This window comes from Sceloporus undulatus, chromosome 4, assembly GCF_019175285.1.
Source record: "Sceloporus undulatus isolate JIND9_A2432 ecotype Alabama chromosome 4, SceUnd_v1.1, whole genome shotgun sequence".
NCBI lineage: Eukaryota > Metazoa > Chordata > Lepidosauria > Squamata > Phrynosomatidae > Sceloporus > Sceloporus undulatus.
The window spans coordinates 110,952,382-110,970,166 of NC_056525.1; the positions used below are offsets into that span (position 1 = coordinate 110,952,382).

Below are 17,785 nucleotides of genomic sequence, written 5' to 3' on the forward strand. Positions count from 1 at the left end.
AAATGGTTCTTAATATGGGCCAAATGTTCAGAAGACACAGCTTTCCAGCATTTCTCCCTTTTGTTTATTTAGTTCTAATACATTATTTTTTAAGAATGACTTTTACATCACTTCATTGAAGATGTTATCTGCTGATCACATTAGACAGCTTTTAGGGGAACTTGAAATTCTAAACATTTCTGTGTTTTGGTCCTTTTATTATAAAGAAAGAGCAAGACAACAAAGATAGCAGCAACACATGCAACACCTCCAATCTAGCAGAAGTTCAAAGTTACTTATCAAAAGAGATACAGCTGTGTATAAAATGTGTTAATGCTTGAACTTGGGCAAACATATTAATTCAAAAGATAAACCAACCTCATAGTGCTCATACTCGTCTGCATCAAATGTCTTGAAGTCAACAAATCCATGCTGTAAGGCCTAGAAAGAAACAAGTTTTCATGAAATCATGCAATAATGGTTACCATCTGAAGAGCTACCTGACATTTTTATCTTCAATGACCATCTTAAACTGTATACTCAGATGTGTATCTTATAATAAACAAGCTGTTCTTAACAACTTTCACTGAAATTGTCTAATTAATATTTGCTGTCCCTCTTTCACAGGTTTAACTCACTCTACGTCCCGAAGAACCAGCACTTTGCCACAACCCAGCATCTAGCCTGAAGTAACAGAGGGAAGAAGAGAAGGAAAACAGTTCACCCAACCCAGACACTGGTTCTGTAAGGAATGGGGGCAGGAAGGAAACAATGAATTGAGACACAGTTATGTTCTGCTCTCAGGAGGGAATGCAATGCTACACAAACATGGTTGCAAATGCAACATATGACATAAGAGCAGAACCTACATATCCTCCAAACTGAGTACTAGAGTTTGCTGGTACAACAGCCTCACTGATCTGTGAAAGAAGGTTCGTCTCTGTGGGTCGTGAAAAAATTGTTTATACTGGATAGGATGCTCACAACAGTTGAACAGGACCCAAGGGAAAGTACAGTGCAATTCCCATATCTGTACGACTGGTACCTGCAGTTTAATTTACCTGTGTCTGGGGGGGAAAAGGTCTCTCTAGTATCTGGAGGACCTTCAGTGTGACTCTATGGTCAATTTACAGCAGAAGATGACCACAGAGTCATGCTGGAGTACCTCCAGATGCCTGTAGACCACCTCTCTAGGCATCTGGAGGTCCTCCAGTGTGACTCTACGGTCAACTTCTGCTGGAAATGTTGTTTGACATTATCTGTAGTTTTCACTATCTGCAGTAAGTGTGAATACCTATTCCCTGCAAATATGGGGGTAATACTGTACCACCTCCTGCAAGTGTTTTTGTCTGTGTGTGTATGTTCAGGTCTGTTTCACATTCCCATTGCACTACGTTACCTTTTTTATTCCTTGTAGACAGTCCAGAATAGTTAGATTGTATGTACAATTTCCAAATGAGGCATCCCTATAAACAGAGAACATTAAAATATCCCAAGTGAATACAAAACATACATATACTTCACAGCAAAAGGTAGCAGGAAATATTTTAGGTTTCAGATATATAAAAATTTGAACCTCAACAGTTTATGTATTTATTTCTAAAATGTATAAACTACCATTAAGTCCATAAGAGTTCCAAGAATGTTGCACACATTTTAAAAGATGAATGTTAAAACCTAAAAATTAAGAGAGAAAATATTCTCTGTTTAAAACTTTTTGAAGATTATAGAGAGATTGAGCGAGACATCAAGAGAGATCGAGAGAGACATCTCTCTGCAATTAAATGAAGATACCCTTCTTCATTTAAAATATCAACAGTATGAGTTTTTAAATGGAAGTAACTGAACTTTTCACGTGCTAATATTTTGTGCATGGAATCATGCTTATCAAACTATCCCTGTAGCCACATCTCACATATACTTTATTGCAACTATATCAAGGGACAGCATTCTTCACCTACTAGAACAGGCAAAGCATGGCCTACACAGGCCACACTAGGAGGGGCACATACTCTCCCCCCTTTTTAATTTTTAAAGCTTTTATATAACCCCATGCCCTCTAGACTGTTGGGAACAATTTAGTTAATGGTTTTTGGGAGGGGGGGAATGGCTGAATTGCTTTAGGCACTTATAACTTTGAAATACACAACTTCCTGGGTCTATATTACATCAGCCACCCCTAAAGTCTAGGGAAATTAGTCCCTATGTGTTTTTTTCCTCAGCAATTAAAACAACTGTGTGATGCGACTACAGAAAACAGAGCCCTCTGAGTCCAGTAAGGTATGCAACTGCTTTAAGACCTTAGGAAATGTCCATACCTGGGTTAGAAGGAAGAATGGCACAAGAGAAAGTTGAGGTAACAAGAAGAGAAGGTAGGTAAAACTCAAATGAATTTTGTTTTCAGGCTACAACCTATATGCTGTCACATGCTACTGCATTTGCTTATAAACACTTAACAAATAGATCAACAATTATTTCAATATTTTGCTTACTTTATAATATTCAACACTGTTGGGGGACAGATACAAGATTTTTAAAAAAGATGACTGTGAGCAACACATCCAACCTGAATTAAGATGTCAGTTCTTCATTTCCCTGGTCAAAAATAGTATAGGCTGCCCTCCATATCCACAGATTATTTATCCATTTAGATACTTCCCCCAGCCAATTCCATTTTCTCAAAACAAACTGGTCTCTTTCTGTAATCCATTTTCTCAACCATATTTTTCAAAGTGTTTACAAAAATAATTACTCTTCCAATTTTAAATTTTACTTCATTATTTCACAATACGATATTCTTTATTCACATAGAATTTTTTATTTCCCCTCTTTGCACATACTTTATTAGACTTTCTTTTTTCAATCTGCAATCTTAAAGCTTTTTGGAGATAGTCCTCAAAATCTGTCACATTAATATGAAAGGCATTCATTAATATGAAACTCGCCCAGGCACTAATGTCACCAAGATTTCTTTTAATCCAATAAATCCAAATGATGTTACAAAAGTAGTTAAAGCAGAAAAGAAAAGAAAGTGTGGCTGCTGGCTTACTGTCTATCAGGCTTACGTAAAGCAGGATGAGCAGATTAAATTATTTCTGATTCCCCAACCCCCCACCCGTTCATGAAATTTCTAAGCAATCCCCTTGTCCAAGGAAAGAAATCACTGGTTGGAACTCACCTCCAAACAGGTGACCACAACGCTGTCACTCTCACTCTCACAGAGCCCCATGAGAGTGATACCAGCTGCCCATTACTGCACTTAGAAGTCTGACTGGGTTTGTTTTTTAATTCTAAATGCACTCATCCTGGGCCCCAGACATGCAAAGGCAGTCTACACTAACTCAATAAGCAAAAAATATAGCACATTAATTTCAGATATAGTTCAGTATTAATAATATAATATTATAATATAATATTAGCTGTGCTAAGTAAGGTTGTATCTCTAAGCAAGAGCTAAATCCAACAGTGTCCTGTCATTTGTAATGGAACTTTCTTCCCATTCCCTTCTGCCCTGGACCATCAGGCTCCCATCCATCTAGAGCAGACCTGCACAACATATGTCCCACAGGCTGCTTGTGGCCCACTAAAGTATTTCAAATGACCAGCAAGGACTTCAAAGCTCCTCCAACACCTGGCTTTCTCCTGGGAAAGAGATAGGCTGCAGAAGAGGAGGAAGAGTGAATGCGTGTGCCCTGGGACTCCTCTGCAGCCCAACTTTGTCCTGGGAAAGAACTGGGCAGAGGAAAAGGAAGTCAGGCAGACATTCACCCCTCAAGGTTCCTTTGCTGCTTGGCCTTCTCCCAAAGGAAGGGCTGGACAGAGGAGGAAATGAACAGAATTATTATTGATATTATAATTATCATGTTGTTATTATTATTATTATTATTATTATTATTATTATTATTATTATTATTAATTTATTAATATTATTAATTAATAATAATTAATTGTTAAAATAGTTCATTTATTAATTATACCTTTACTTGGAAAGTGAGCCGCAAAAATCTATCTGCAGCCCAAAGAAGTTTAGCCTATTTTATTTTGGCCCCGACCTACTGCCAAGTTGTTCTGGCCTGTTCTAGAGACAATGAATTGCAATTGGAGAGGCTATCACACTTTTTCCTGATTGAGTATGTAGAATATGTCTCCTCAAAAGACAAATTTGGAGTGTAATAACACCTGTTCCTCCTCTGTGAGTTAATGAAATTTTCCTTGTAACACCAGTTAAAACTGGTTGCGAAATATTAGTTTGTTACCAAAACAGAGCTGTTGTCTTCCTGATCAGAGTTGGCACTGTTACATATTAAAGAACACTGTGAAGGCACCCTATTTATTAATAATCTCTGGCCTTAGGACAGACCAATCACAAACATTTCACATAGAAAGTATCCTCCTCCATAACTAAAGAAGATGGAAAACAAACAACACATTTCCTTGGCAGTTTGTGGTTACACAAGCATGCATGCATGCATAGTGTCTACTGTTGGATCCTGATGCAAATACCAAATACATTAATCACAACTTCTAATCAATTCAAAAGATAGGTACTTAAGTTGTAGATATCATTATTGTACAAAAGGTATTGTCTTCTATAAGAGAGAACAGGGGAGACGCCTCTTCTAAGATGGCATATACAGTACTGTAATGGATTTAAGTGTTGTTATGAAAAATATTCTAAAATTATGTCATCCAGTTGACCAGACATTTTAATAGCTTTTCCAAACACATCTTCTAAATTTTATACTCTTAAGGCCAAGGCTGAACTGCACCCCATTTCAGCTTCCAGAGATGCAACTGGTCATCACTAGAATTTAAGTGCTGTTAAGTGTCCAAAGGTTACAGTAAACTTATCAGCACCACCCAATCATATTTACGAATTAATGTTAAAAGCAAACTAAACTATTTTTTTCAAATACAGACACACAGGTTTCAGACAGTATGAACAGGGCCCTACCTGCCTCTTCTGTTGAATTGTGCAGTCTGCTGAATTCAGTATCTTAGCTTCTGTTTTACAAAGTAAGGCCTGTTACAGCCGGAGCGTGGCTTTGGTGCGGCTTCTGGACTCTTAGGACACATGCATCATTGAAACACCATACCTCCACTGTGACTCGAAGCAGCTTTATTTTGGCTGTCTGTAACAGGCCAGTGATAAAGATAAGCAATAACTGGGGGCGGGGGGATCTCAAAAGCCAAGGGGCAGGGTAGCACAGGTTAATGTGCAGTCTTCACACCTATCCTACGCTAGGTACTTCTCTCTGTGATTGTGAAGAGAAATAGCACTGATGATGAAACACATATCTGTGTGTAAAAACCACAATTCAACCTTTCTCAGTATAGAATGTGTGTGACTTTGGATGTGAAATGTTGCTTTCTGGACCACACACATGCTTACACTGTCTGTAGACTTTGGGAATAGTGATCATGCCAACAGGATAAGAGACATTGTGCAAGATATTCTTATGATTGCTAGAGATTCTGGGAATGGGGAAATTCAGTGTTAAGAAAAGAGAGAGGGAGAAGAAAAAGCTACAGATGACTTGTTATTCCTTGTCCTTGTATAGGTATTGAGTATAACAACAGTACCAGTATTTCACTGCAATCCAAAATAGTGGAGGCTGTGCCACGTTTTATATTGCTCTTGCTGTTAACTAAAACGTAACCAAACAAAGTCATTTCCTGCTATTTCCTACAGTCTTTTACTGCCCTTTTTTGGAAAGAGATTTCATTACTAGTTGCACATTACTTCATTCCTGTGTGGACAATAGCCGTTTATTCACTCAGCTGGATAAGTCCGATTATGTCACTTAATACTGTTACTTTGATATCAAATCAATGTTTTATATTGTAGTTTGAGATTTTATCCACAGTGGATGGGTTTTTCCTCTTACTGACAGCTTCTCAACCCTGTAGAAAGATTAACAGAACAGTCCCCCCCCAAACGGTCTCTACACCGAGAACTTTATCGCACCGGGTTCTCGGCCCAGCCCAGCAGGAAACTGAACGAGTGGGGGACGGATTTTACCGCACACACCCGTCCCTCACTTGTTCCGTTCCCCCTCTCTTCCCTGCCTATTCCGTTCCAGAGGGAACGCTTTTTGAGAACTGTTCAGAACAGTTCTCAAAAATTTCCCCCTCTGGAACGGATTAAGAACGGAAGAGAGGGGGAACGGAACGAATGAGGGACAGGTGCGTGCGGTAAAATCCGTCCCCCACTTGTTCTGCACTCATCCCTGCTCCTTCCGTTCTGTGCTCAGAACGGAATGGAAGGAGCCAATGCGGTAAAGCTCCAAGATTTCTAGTATTAACAACTTGAAAGCAGTCATTTGGTGGGAAGCTGATGCTCAAAAACAGAAATAAAATATGATATACAATTAACCAGAGGAACAATAGAGAGAAAAATGCACAGAAGTTGTGTTAGGAAGGTGCCCCCTGAAAATCCAATCTGTTTCTGTTAGGAATGTGCACTGTCCCGCAAATATTTTTAAAACCACATGATATTTGAGCAATTTTCACCTGAAAATTACATACCAGTAGACTCCCCCCATGCATGAAAGCACACTGAAACACAGCCACAATTCCCAAGCATGTCTGATTTCATTGGAGTTCCTATCAAAATGGTGACAGGAAGTTAAGGGGGCATTGCCTCTTGCCCCCCACATAGTTGCTCACTCCTGTATTACAATTACCATGTGCATTACAGGCATGGCAAAGGTTCTTTCTAATAAAATTATAAGCCTAGACTATGTCATATTTGTAGAACACAATGCAGGTAGGCTGAAAAAGTCTATGTGATCTGGTAAACCTCTATAATGACTGCAACTACATAAACTAATTATTTTATCTAATAAACATATGAAGAATTATAAAGCTGTTTATTCTGGAGCCATCGTGGTAAAGTGGTCTAAGTGGTGGACTAAGACTTGGTTTAAACCCCTCCTCAGCCATGGAAATCCACTAGGTAACCTTGAGCAAGTTGTGACCTTGGGCAACCTTCTCTCAGCCTCAGAGGAAGGCAATGACAAACTTCATCTGAACAAATTTTGCCAAGAAAATGTGTTGTTATCCAAATTCCTCCCTTGGTTTCTATAAAAGATAATTGAGATTTGCTTTGTAATAACCAGCACATGGGAGACAGGGGTACTGGAAAGAGTTTTTAGCATCATTTTAGATCTCATGTTCATGATCACTGAAAGATTGGCAAGACCAGCTTTTAAAAAACACACAAAAGCGCTGCCATTACAACGTTTCCTCAGTTTCTGGAAGCTTAAATGTACTTGCTATCACCCTCGAAACTATTGTTAGTTTCCTTTGCTTAAAAGCCCAGCAAGTTCTGGCATGTTTTTGTGGTAAATTATTAACAAAACTATGGATACAGCATATATCCCTTCCACAGCAACAAATATCTATATAGGCAAATATGTAAATAAGGAAGTGCATTCAAAGGACAAGTATTTTCTAACACTGTAGAAGACTAAGTATGCACAAATGATTACTTAAAGTCCTTTGCCCTGCTACCTTTAAAATGCCATCTGCCTTCATTTTTCTTCTGCTTTTTAAAAATAAGCAATATATTTACCACTGCCATTTAATTTTTTTTATCCAGGTTATTTCATTTCCAGCAAATATTGGCTAAACAGTCAGTCCCAATAATAATAATTTTAAGATTATAAATGAAGTGAATATATTTTAAAAAAAATTTGCCAAACATTGAAAGAGAATGATTATATCCCAAATGAAAAATAGAAATCATTACTTTCAATGACAAGGGCAATGTTAAAAATCATATTTATAACTATTCAGATAGAATCTCTGTTGTACAGTATTTGGACAGCAAAGCTTCTTAATTACAATGAAATACTCAAAAAAATGTGTGTTTTTTTCATTTGATAATCCAGTATTTCTGTTCTTTCCCCTAGGAATGGAGCACAAGAGACATACATAAACCAGAGCCACAACATAAATGCTTGCCTCCTCTGTGTGATAATCTTCAAAGTCTTTTTCAGTATTCTTCCACATAGGAAGGTTGGTAGGTGCTACTTTCGCACTCGTCATTAATAACAGGACATCTCATGAGAGAGAAACTGTGAAACAGCATTCCTTTGGCCTGTTATATTGCTTAGACAGAATTCTATCCCATACTGTACTGGGAAGCACTCACCATTATTGTTACAGCATTATCTTTTAACCTCCAGCAAGAAATTTTATTTTCTTATAATCTGAGATAAAAGTGAGCCCATTCAAGTGATCTAACCCATTCAGTTTGTAATATTATCTAACAGACAAAATGAAGGTATCAAAGATGCTTCTTGCTCACAGAAGTAAAACATGTCAGAAAGACACCCATATCCTCTGCAAACAAGTCTTGCAAGGTTACCATTATGTTTCACAGTACAAATCCTCTGTACACAGCCTCTTTTGTACAGCAGGCTAGTTGCTAGCATTATATCCAGGAGGGAATCAAATTACATCACAAGAACTGAATGTTTGCAAGTGGGTAATGAAGTCTTCAAACAAACAAACAAAAAAGTCATTTAAAAATCAAATGATCTCACTGAAGAGAACTGCATCACAATATTGAAATGTTACACATTATTAAGGACTCCTTTTTCTTTATTTACTATGATTAAGGGGAATACTTAGTCATTATACTAGAACGGAAGATACAACAACAGATTATTTTTCTGTCAGTTGCTTTTGATATTAGTGAGCAACTTTCCAGCAATGAATTCTGAAACACCGGTCTCTGCTAAAAAAAAGTGATTTAAAAAGGTAATTCAACCTTTAGATCAAGGGCTAGAGAAGCATAACTCTCTTAGTGTTGGACTGCAATTTCCATCTATAAGGCACAGCTGTGCTGACTGATGGGCACTGCATTCTGTCACTGCGTGAAGAAGATGGCAAAATGCTAACAGAAGACAGAGAAAAGGCAGAATTACTCAACACCTTCTTTGCTTCAGTCTTCTCAGAAAGGGCAAAGTGTGCTCAGCCTGAGAAAAATGGAACAGAGGACAGAATAGGGGAAATTCAGCACAGAATAAGTAAAGAGATAGTACAGGAATACCTGGTTAATCTAAATGAATATAAATCTCCAGGACTTGATGAACTACATCCAAGAGTATTAAAAGAGCTGGCTAATGTAATATCGGAGCCATTGGCAATAATCTTTGAGAACTCCTGGAGAATAAGAGAAGTCCCAGCAGACTGGAGGAGGGCAAACGTTGTCCCCATCTTCAAAAAGGGGAAAAAAGAGGATCCCAACAATTATCGTCCAGTTAGTCTGACATCAATGCCATGAAAGATTCTAGAGCAGATAATTAAACACAGAATCTGTGAACATCTAGATGGCAATGCCATAATCACAAAAAGTCAACATGGTTTTCAGAGAAACAAGTCATGCCAGACAAATCTGATCTCTTTCTTTGATAAAATTACCAGCTTGGTAGATGAAGGGAATGCTGTGGATATAGTATATCTTGATTTCAGTAAGGCCTTTGACAAGGTTTCCCATGACATTCTTGCAAACAAGCTAGTGAAATGTGGGCTAGACAAGGTAACTGTTACATGGATTTGTAATTGGTTGACTGGCCAAAGCCAAAGGGTGCTCAACAATGGCACCTTTTCATCCTGGAGAGAAGTGACAGTGGGGTCCCACAGGCTCTGTCCTGGGCCCAGTGCTATTCAACATCTTTAACAATGACTTGGATGACAGAATTGGGGGCATACTAATCAAATTTGCAGATGACACCAAATTAGGAGGAATAGCTAATACTCCAGAGGACAGGATCAAGATTCAAAGCAACCTGAATAGACTGGAAAGCTGGGCCAAAGCTAACAAAATGAACTTCAACAGGGAGAAATGTAAGGTACTGCACTTAGGACGGAAAAATGAAATGCACAGATATAGGATGGGTGACACCTGGCTGAATGAAACTACATGTGAAAGGGATGTAGGAGTCCAAGTAGACCACAAATTGATCATGAGTTAACAGTGCAATTCAGCAGCTAACAAGACCAATGCGGTTTTAGGCTGCATCAATAAAAGTATAGTGTCTAGATCAAGGGAAGTACTAGTGCCACTATATTCTGCTTTGGTTTTTTGTGGGTTTTTCGGGCTATGTGGACATGTTCTAAAAGATTTTCTTCCTGATGTTTCGCCAGCATCTGTGGTGTCAGGAAGAAAATCTTCTAGAACATGGCCACATAGCCCGAAAACCCCACAAAAAACCATGGATGCCAGCCATGAAAGCCTTTGACTTCACATATTCTGCTTTGGTCAGGCCCCACCTGGAATATTGTGTCCAGTTCTGGGCACCACAATTAAAAAAGGATGTTGAGAAACTAGAGCGTGTCCAAAGGAGGGCGACTAAAATGGTGAAGAGTCTGGAAACCATGCCCTATGAGGAACGACTTAGGGAGCTGGGGATGTTTAGCCTGGAAAAGAGAAGGTTAAGAGGTGATATGATAACCCTGTTTAAATATCTGAAGGAATGTCATATTGAGGAGGGAGCAAGCTTGTTTTCTGCTGCTCCAAAGACTAGGACCCAGAACAAGGGATGCAAGCCACAGGAAAATAAAATAAAATTACCAGCTTGGTAGATGAAGGGAATGCTGTGGATATAGTATATCTTGATTTCAGTAAGGCCTTTGACAAAGTTCCCCATGACATTCTTGCAAACAAGCTTGTAAAATGTGGGCTAGACAAAGGAACTGTTATATGGATCTGTAATTGGTTGACCGGCCGAACCCAAAGGGTGCTCAACAATGGCTCCTTTTCATCCTGGAGAGAAGTGACCAGTGGGGTCCCACAGGGCTCTGTCCTGGGCCCAGTGCTATTCAACATCTTTATCAATGACCTGGATGACAGAATTGGGAGCATACTTATCAAATTTGCAGATGATACTAAATTAGGGGGAATAGCTAATACCCCAGAGGACAGGATCAAGATTCAAAATGACCTGAATAGACTAGAAAGCTGGGCCAAAGCTAACAAAATGAAATTCAACACGGAGAAATGTAAGGTATTGCACTTAGGGCGGAAAAATAAAATGCACAGATATAGGATGGGTGACACCTGGCTGAATGAAACTACGTGTGAAAGGGATCTAGGAGTCCATGTAGACCACAAGTTGAACATGAGTGAACAGTGTGATGCGGCAGCTAAAAAGGCCAATGCTATTTTAGGCTGCATCAATAGAAATATAGTGTCTAGATCAAGAGAAGTAATAGTGCCACTGTATTCTGCTCTGGTCAGGCCCCACCTAGAATATTGTGTCCAGTTCTGGGTGCCACAATTCAGAAAGGACATTGAGAAACTGGAGCGTGTCCAAAGGAGGGCGACAAAAATGGTGAAGGGTCTGGAAACCATGCCCTATGAGGAACGACTTAGGGAGCTGGGGATGTTTAGCCTGGAGAAAAGAAGGTTAAGAGGTGATATGATCGCCCTGTATAAATATTTGAAGGGATGTCATATTGAAGAGGGAGCAAGCTTGTTTTCTGCTGCTCCAGAGAACAGGACCCGGAACAATGGATGCAAGCTACAGGAAAAGAGATTCCACCTGAACATTAGGAGGAACTTCCTGACAGTAAGGGCTGTTCGACAGTGGAATGCACTCCCTCGGAGGGTGATAGAGTCTCCTTCCTTGGAGGTCTTTAAACAGAGGCTGGATGGCCATCTGTCAGGGATGCTTTGATTTGGATTTCCTGCATGGCAGGGGGTTGGACTGGATGGCCCTAGTGGTCTCTTCCAACTCTATGATTCTATGATTCTAAAATAGATTCACCTCAACATTAGGAGGAACTTCCTGACAGTAAGGGCTGTTCAACAGTGGAACACACTCCCTCAGAGAGTGGTGGTGTCTCCTTCCTTGGAGGTCTTTAAGCAGAGGCTAGATGGCCATCTGTCAGGGATGCTTTAATGTGATTTCCTGCATGGCAGGGGATTGGACTGGATGGCCCTTGCGGTACCTTCCAACTCTATGATTCTATGAACATTATTTATTGTAAGGCATCTTTTAAGCTTTCTTCCTATATAGAGAAGACTCTATTTCCAAGGCATCCAGTTTCTCCACATGGGGCAGAAAGGGTAAATGAATATATTTCCATCACCACCACCATGGGGTGAGAGCCTTCGTGTCTATTAATGTTTCCTTAGCTTGCTGCTGTGGCCTGGCACAGTTGAAGTCAACAACTAGTACAGTAAAATACAGAGAGCAAAGAAGGGTAAGCCCTGCTTGCATTAAAGCTTCCCTGCAGCTTTCTCTACCACTACATTGCATTATCTGAAATACTGACAGTATATTAAAACAGGTAGATAAACTGAAATTTATGCACTTTTACATATAGAAATTCTGCAATATAAGGACTTGAACAATTTAAATGGAAATTGCTCTTCAATGTGAAATAAATTTAGTCACATTCCACTGCAAGAGATCTTGCAAGCTAGAATGTCTGGCTGTGATAAAATGATTTGACTAAGAACCTAATGTAACTGCCCTCAATGCAATATTAATCTCTTCAGCCAGCATTAACTTGCATCCCCCTCACTTTCCACCATGCATAGAGGTTTGAACCTGGCTGCATGGTATATCTGATCAAGTGTGATACTTATACTTTGGCAGTATTTTGCTTCTGCAGTCCTTATGAAATGATGTCTGAACTTCTAAGCAGATTAAGACTTTCCAGGTCATTGAGTAAATCAAACCAGATCTATCTGAACACTAATACAGTGTGTGTGTGTGTGTGTACACACACACACAGAGTACAGTATATATGTATTAAGAGAATGTCATTCACACAGTCATTCTGACCTACAGCTCAAGATGTATAAATCTGGGATTGGATCTTTTCTGTAGTAGCATTAAGATCTTGGAATTATTCAGGAAGACCCAGCAGTCTTCTTCACTTTATAAGTGTGGACAACAGATTTAGGCTGTTATATTTCAGTACAGTTTTTTTTAAGAATTAGTTTTTTGATGCTTGCTGCCATATTGGAGTGTTTTATGTTGCTATTACTAATGGTTTTATTTTAGTAACTTTTGTTTGGATTACTAGTTTAAATTCTGCCAACTTTTAAAAAAAGAAACAAATTACCTGATTTGTAAAATGCTCTTTGTTGCCTTTTAAGGTGGCAGAAGCAGAGTGCTTTACCAGTTGTTGGCTTCAAATGTTGCCAGACATAAGCTTTTGTGGCTGGCCAGACCATGGCAGCCACTACTGAGAAGCAGAGTACATATGATCATGAACAAACAACTGAAATGTCTGTGTAACCATTTTCCATTAAACAAATGTCAGAACATTATAATTTTTTTTAAAAAAGTCTTCCAATGGAATCCTAAAATAGTTTACTAGATTTGAGGGAAATCATGACAACTATAGCAATTTATATTAAGAACCCCCCCCCCCGATATATCTCAAACAAATAAGCCTATCATATACCTGTCCAGAGACTTTCTGGATATGAGAAAATTTGACATGCAACCTGTCAGTGAGGAATGCAGTAGTATGTCCTGATAGTATGAATGTGACATACTGGAGTGGAAAATTTCTATGTATGTTTTATACACAAAAATATGTTGCTTTGTATCTAATGAATTATTGTGTACCTTTTCAAGAAAAATGCATCCCAAATAATAATTTATCCTTGATCCTCTATTGTTGACTCATATGGTGGCAACTTTTACTGAGGTTCCTTTTCTATCTTTCACAAACAGTACAGTGGTGCCTCGGGTTACGAAATTAATTCGTAACGCGGCCGCTTTCGTAACCCGAAAAGCCTTCGTAAGCCGAATTGCCATAGGCGCTAATGGGGAAAAGCCGCGATTCCGTGCGAAAAAGCCGAAAAAAGCACCAAAAGTTTTTTCGTAACCCGAAAAAACATTCGTAACCCGAAACAATAATTCCCTATGGGATTTTTTCGTATCCCGAAAATTTCGTAACCTGGGTATTTCGTATCCCAAGGTACCACTGTACTAGAAGCAAGGGTGAAGTTTGTAACATCTCCTGCAATGCCATCCAGCACATGGGGAATAACTCAAGAGTACATGAAGTGTTTCTCCATGCCATCCAGAGAAAGACTTACAGTATGATACTGGAGGGAGAAGTCCTTGTTGGTAATCATTCAAAGGACTGAAGAATTCACTTCCATTTCCATATTTAAATGTGTAGTCTACTGTAACAACAGGAGAGGGATGCTTCTTTGGACTGTTCATACAGATCTATATGCCTGATTTCCCCTTTTTCTACCAATATGTATCTTATAGATTGGTATCTAATACAACCCCCCCCCCCCCCCCATTTATGTGTGATTTGCGTTGTTTAACAATTAACAGCAATATCAACGGAGAACAAACAGACAACAATTTTTGTTGCACAGGAAAAAAGTAGCAAGCACCAATTAAGACTATGGCAATCCAAGCAATGTTGCTATTTTCTGTGCTTCGGCCCTAAACACGCACAGAGATTATTTACTTTAATCACATAGGAAGAGGCTAGAGTAGACTCCAGGCTCACTTACCATGCTCACTGCAGAGGAAGTAAGTAAGCAAGCCGATATATTCTTGTATGTATGTGAACACGGAGTCACCATGTTTAGTGTTAACTTCTCCCTAAGCCTAGGAGAAGGAGGATGAAAATGTGCAAGTTGGAGCCCTGCTCCCAGGATGCTCCCACAGGGACCTTCCCACAGGGGTTAAAACAAGCAGTCTTAAAAAGTTCACACTCCTCTTAACAGCAAGCAGCAAAACAAAAGGCATCATGAAGGCCTTCCTTCAGCTCGTACTAAACAATTTCAACACTTTAAATCTGCCCCACATTCTGAATGACTGGGCTTCAGAAGAAAAGTGATAAGCTGAAGAAGTCAAAGCCTAATTTTCCTTTCAAACTAAATAATCAGTAAATAAAGACACTATACATTTGAATTCACATGTTTTATGTACTAGTCTCACCAAGTGAGCATATGCTGGCTTCAGACTTCATTTCCTACTATTCATAAGCTGTTCTGGTTTTAAATATTTGATGCCTACAGCTCATGATACACTTCTGGCAGCTATCAAAATTCCAGATGATTACAAATAGCTCGGTGCTGACAAAGCTCTGTTCCTTGGCATCTTTCCAACTTCTTTAAGCAACTGAATCAGCAACCATTTTTCACTAATGAAAAGAAATATCATGAAATGCCAGCTCCCCTAGCATTGTTTCTTAAATGTTCATGAACTAGATGCAAAGTCATTTGTGATTAGGACAAAGAAACAGCTCCCGGCATCATCTACCTTTACATTCATCCCTGATCCTTTGGTATCTGTGCTTCACACATCTATCTCAACAATGCTATGAAGCTATGACAACACCCAGTTCTTCTACACAACTAAATTTGCAAAATACTGGCACTCACAAGACTTTATTGCTGAAGAATAAAATGATAGAACAGACACCAAAAACCACAAGGATGATCTGTCCTGAACTATCACACCATGTATGAAAGATTCAGAAGCTGGTCTGACAATTGATGAAGAATTGGAAAAACATCTGCTTAACGACGGATTCATGGAGAAAGTTCAGGCTGTAACTGAGATTAGGCAAACTTTAGCACATCTTCTAATGAGCTTTAATTTAGAAGCCAGATTGAGGTATTTCTGTGATTCCTCAGAAACACAATATTTGGTTTGAGGCACTGAATTCAGTATTTAAAGGACTTTAGTTTTCATCTAAATACAGATTTAGAGTGCTTATAACATTAAAATGGGGTTGAAAGTATGCACATAATGTATGGTGAAGTCTCATGGCAAGGAAAGCTGTTTCTTTCCAGTGTCCTAGAAGGGGCATTAGTGCCCAAAGCATTTTATATGACCAGGAGAATTAGAAAACTACAAAATAAAAAAAATGTAAAACCTGGACATTTGCTCTAATTAAATAGATTGCTGAACTCAAAATTTCCTTGGCAAACTATTCAATACAGGAATAAAGCATACACTGCTACATTTTTCTGCAGGTACACCCACTGTAAAAGCTAGAAATAAGGTAAGTGTATCAATGTCCTATAATTCTCTAGGCTCATGTTTTGGAACCTTCAGTTTAAAAGCAAGATATTATGAGCTGGACATTTTAAAACTAATTGATCTATACAATGTATTAAGATGAACTTTTAGGGACAAAGCAGAATGTGAATATTAGGTCATGACACTTAACCAAGATATGAATTAAAGAAGTCATCTTTCCAGTCACCAATATGAGCTAGCTTGGTGTAATGGTTTGAATGTTGGACTTCAACTTTGAAGAACAGGATTCAATTCGCCACTTGGCCATGGAAACCCATGGGTGACTTTGGACATGGTTGACTTTGGGCAAGTTACATTCTCTCAGCCTCAGAGGCAACCTCCCTCGGAACAAATAATGCCAAGAATCCCCCATGAAAGATTTGCATTAGGGTTGCCATAAGCAGCCAAAAAGGAAGACACAAAGGACTGGAACAAGCCGACTTAAAAATCCGGCTTCCGCACGGCTTGGGGGCATGGTGTTTAGACACCGCATGCCCTCAAGATGCCCAGAAGTCACACTGAATGATTACATGGGGCTGGCATTAAGATGCTCTGGGGGCGAGACGTTTAGATGCTGTAAACCGCTGGAGTGTGTTGAAGCCGCTGGCTTGCGGCTGTGGCAGGGCTGCCTAAAGCAGCTTTTTACTGGCCTAAACAGCAGTGGATCTTTTCTGCTTGGGGTGGATTGGGGTCATGGCGTGTGTTTGCTGTGGCTCAGGGGCGTCCTAGGAGGCCCCAATACACCATTTTCAGGCAGTCTGTTGTGGCCCAGTCTTATTCAGAAGTGAAAGAGGCAGTGTGATTTCAGTAAGCTAGGGCTGGTGCAGACAGGAAAGGAGGGAGAAGGGTAACCAAAAACATGATCACTACCTGTCACACAAAAAAAGAGAGAGTATAGTGGGGAACCCAGAGAGGAAAATGTTAAAAGCAGAGCAAATGCAAGACTATTTAAATAGTTCTTTAAAATGGACTTGTGTGGAGCTCAAATGACATTAGAGTTCCACCACAAGAAGAGAAGTTTTTGAGCAGCATGAATGAACTAGGAAGAAAAAAAAACTGGCCACAGTTTATGCATTAAGTGTGGCACATCAGACGATATTGAAGGCAAAAGGCCCTCTATAAAATAAAATGACAAGGGATATTGATATATTATTTAAATGCCCCCTCCAAAAAAAACTCCACAGAAATTTAAGTGAAAGATGGGGGGGGGGGGGGGGGGAATCAAACAAATCTCATCTTCAGTAGCCAGCACACAGGATTTAATTCTAAGCACCATCATGCCCTAATAAAAGTTTTTTTAAAACTTTATGTAAACCTGAGGGCACCTGTCTTGCTAATATTAAAATTTGCCATCCTTCATATGTAATGGAGACGATATATAAACAGCTTACTGGAAAACTGGTACCAAACAATTTTTAAACATTTGAGACTCTCAAATGTATTCACTAAACATGATTTAGATAATTCTGCCTACATAGCTCAATTTTACATTCCCATGCCTTTCTTTCTCTCTGTAGCTCGAGACAGACCAGATGAAAGGGCCATGGCAGCAGTGATACTAGGGTTCCAGACTGTGCAGCAATCGCACGGTCCAGAACCCTAGTATGTAATGGTGTCGGCCTGATGGTGGTGTCTTGTCCACATGGGCGCCGCCATCTTGACAAAAGGGACACAAATGTTCGGACATCATTGCATGTCTGTTACATCCCGAGTGCACCAATGGTGCACTCGCAACATAAGCCAGGCGCTGCTAAAAGAACCAAGAAAAAACGGGT

The 17,785-nt window shown here is 39.4% G+C and overlaps 1 protein-coding gene across 5 annotated transcripts in view; it reads right to left on the minus strand.

Annotated features, from left to right (window-relative positions):
* The window catches only part of CDC14A (cell division cycle 14A), a 123,682-nt gene that overhangs the window by 59,435 nt on the left and 46,462 nt on the right, over nucleotides 1–17,785 (minus strand). For all 5 annotated transcript variants that reach the window (XM_042463034.1, XM_042463035.1, XM_042463033.1 and 2 more), the window contains 2 exons: nucleotides 1,379–1,445; nucleotides 358–420 (listed from right to left, as the gene is read on the minus strand). In XM_042463034.1, the coding sequence (XP_042318968.1) occupies nucleotides 358–420; nucleotides 1,379–1,445 (130 nt within the window). The remainder of the gene's footprint in view (nucleotides 1–357; nucleotides 421–1,378; nucleotides 1,446–17,785) is intronic.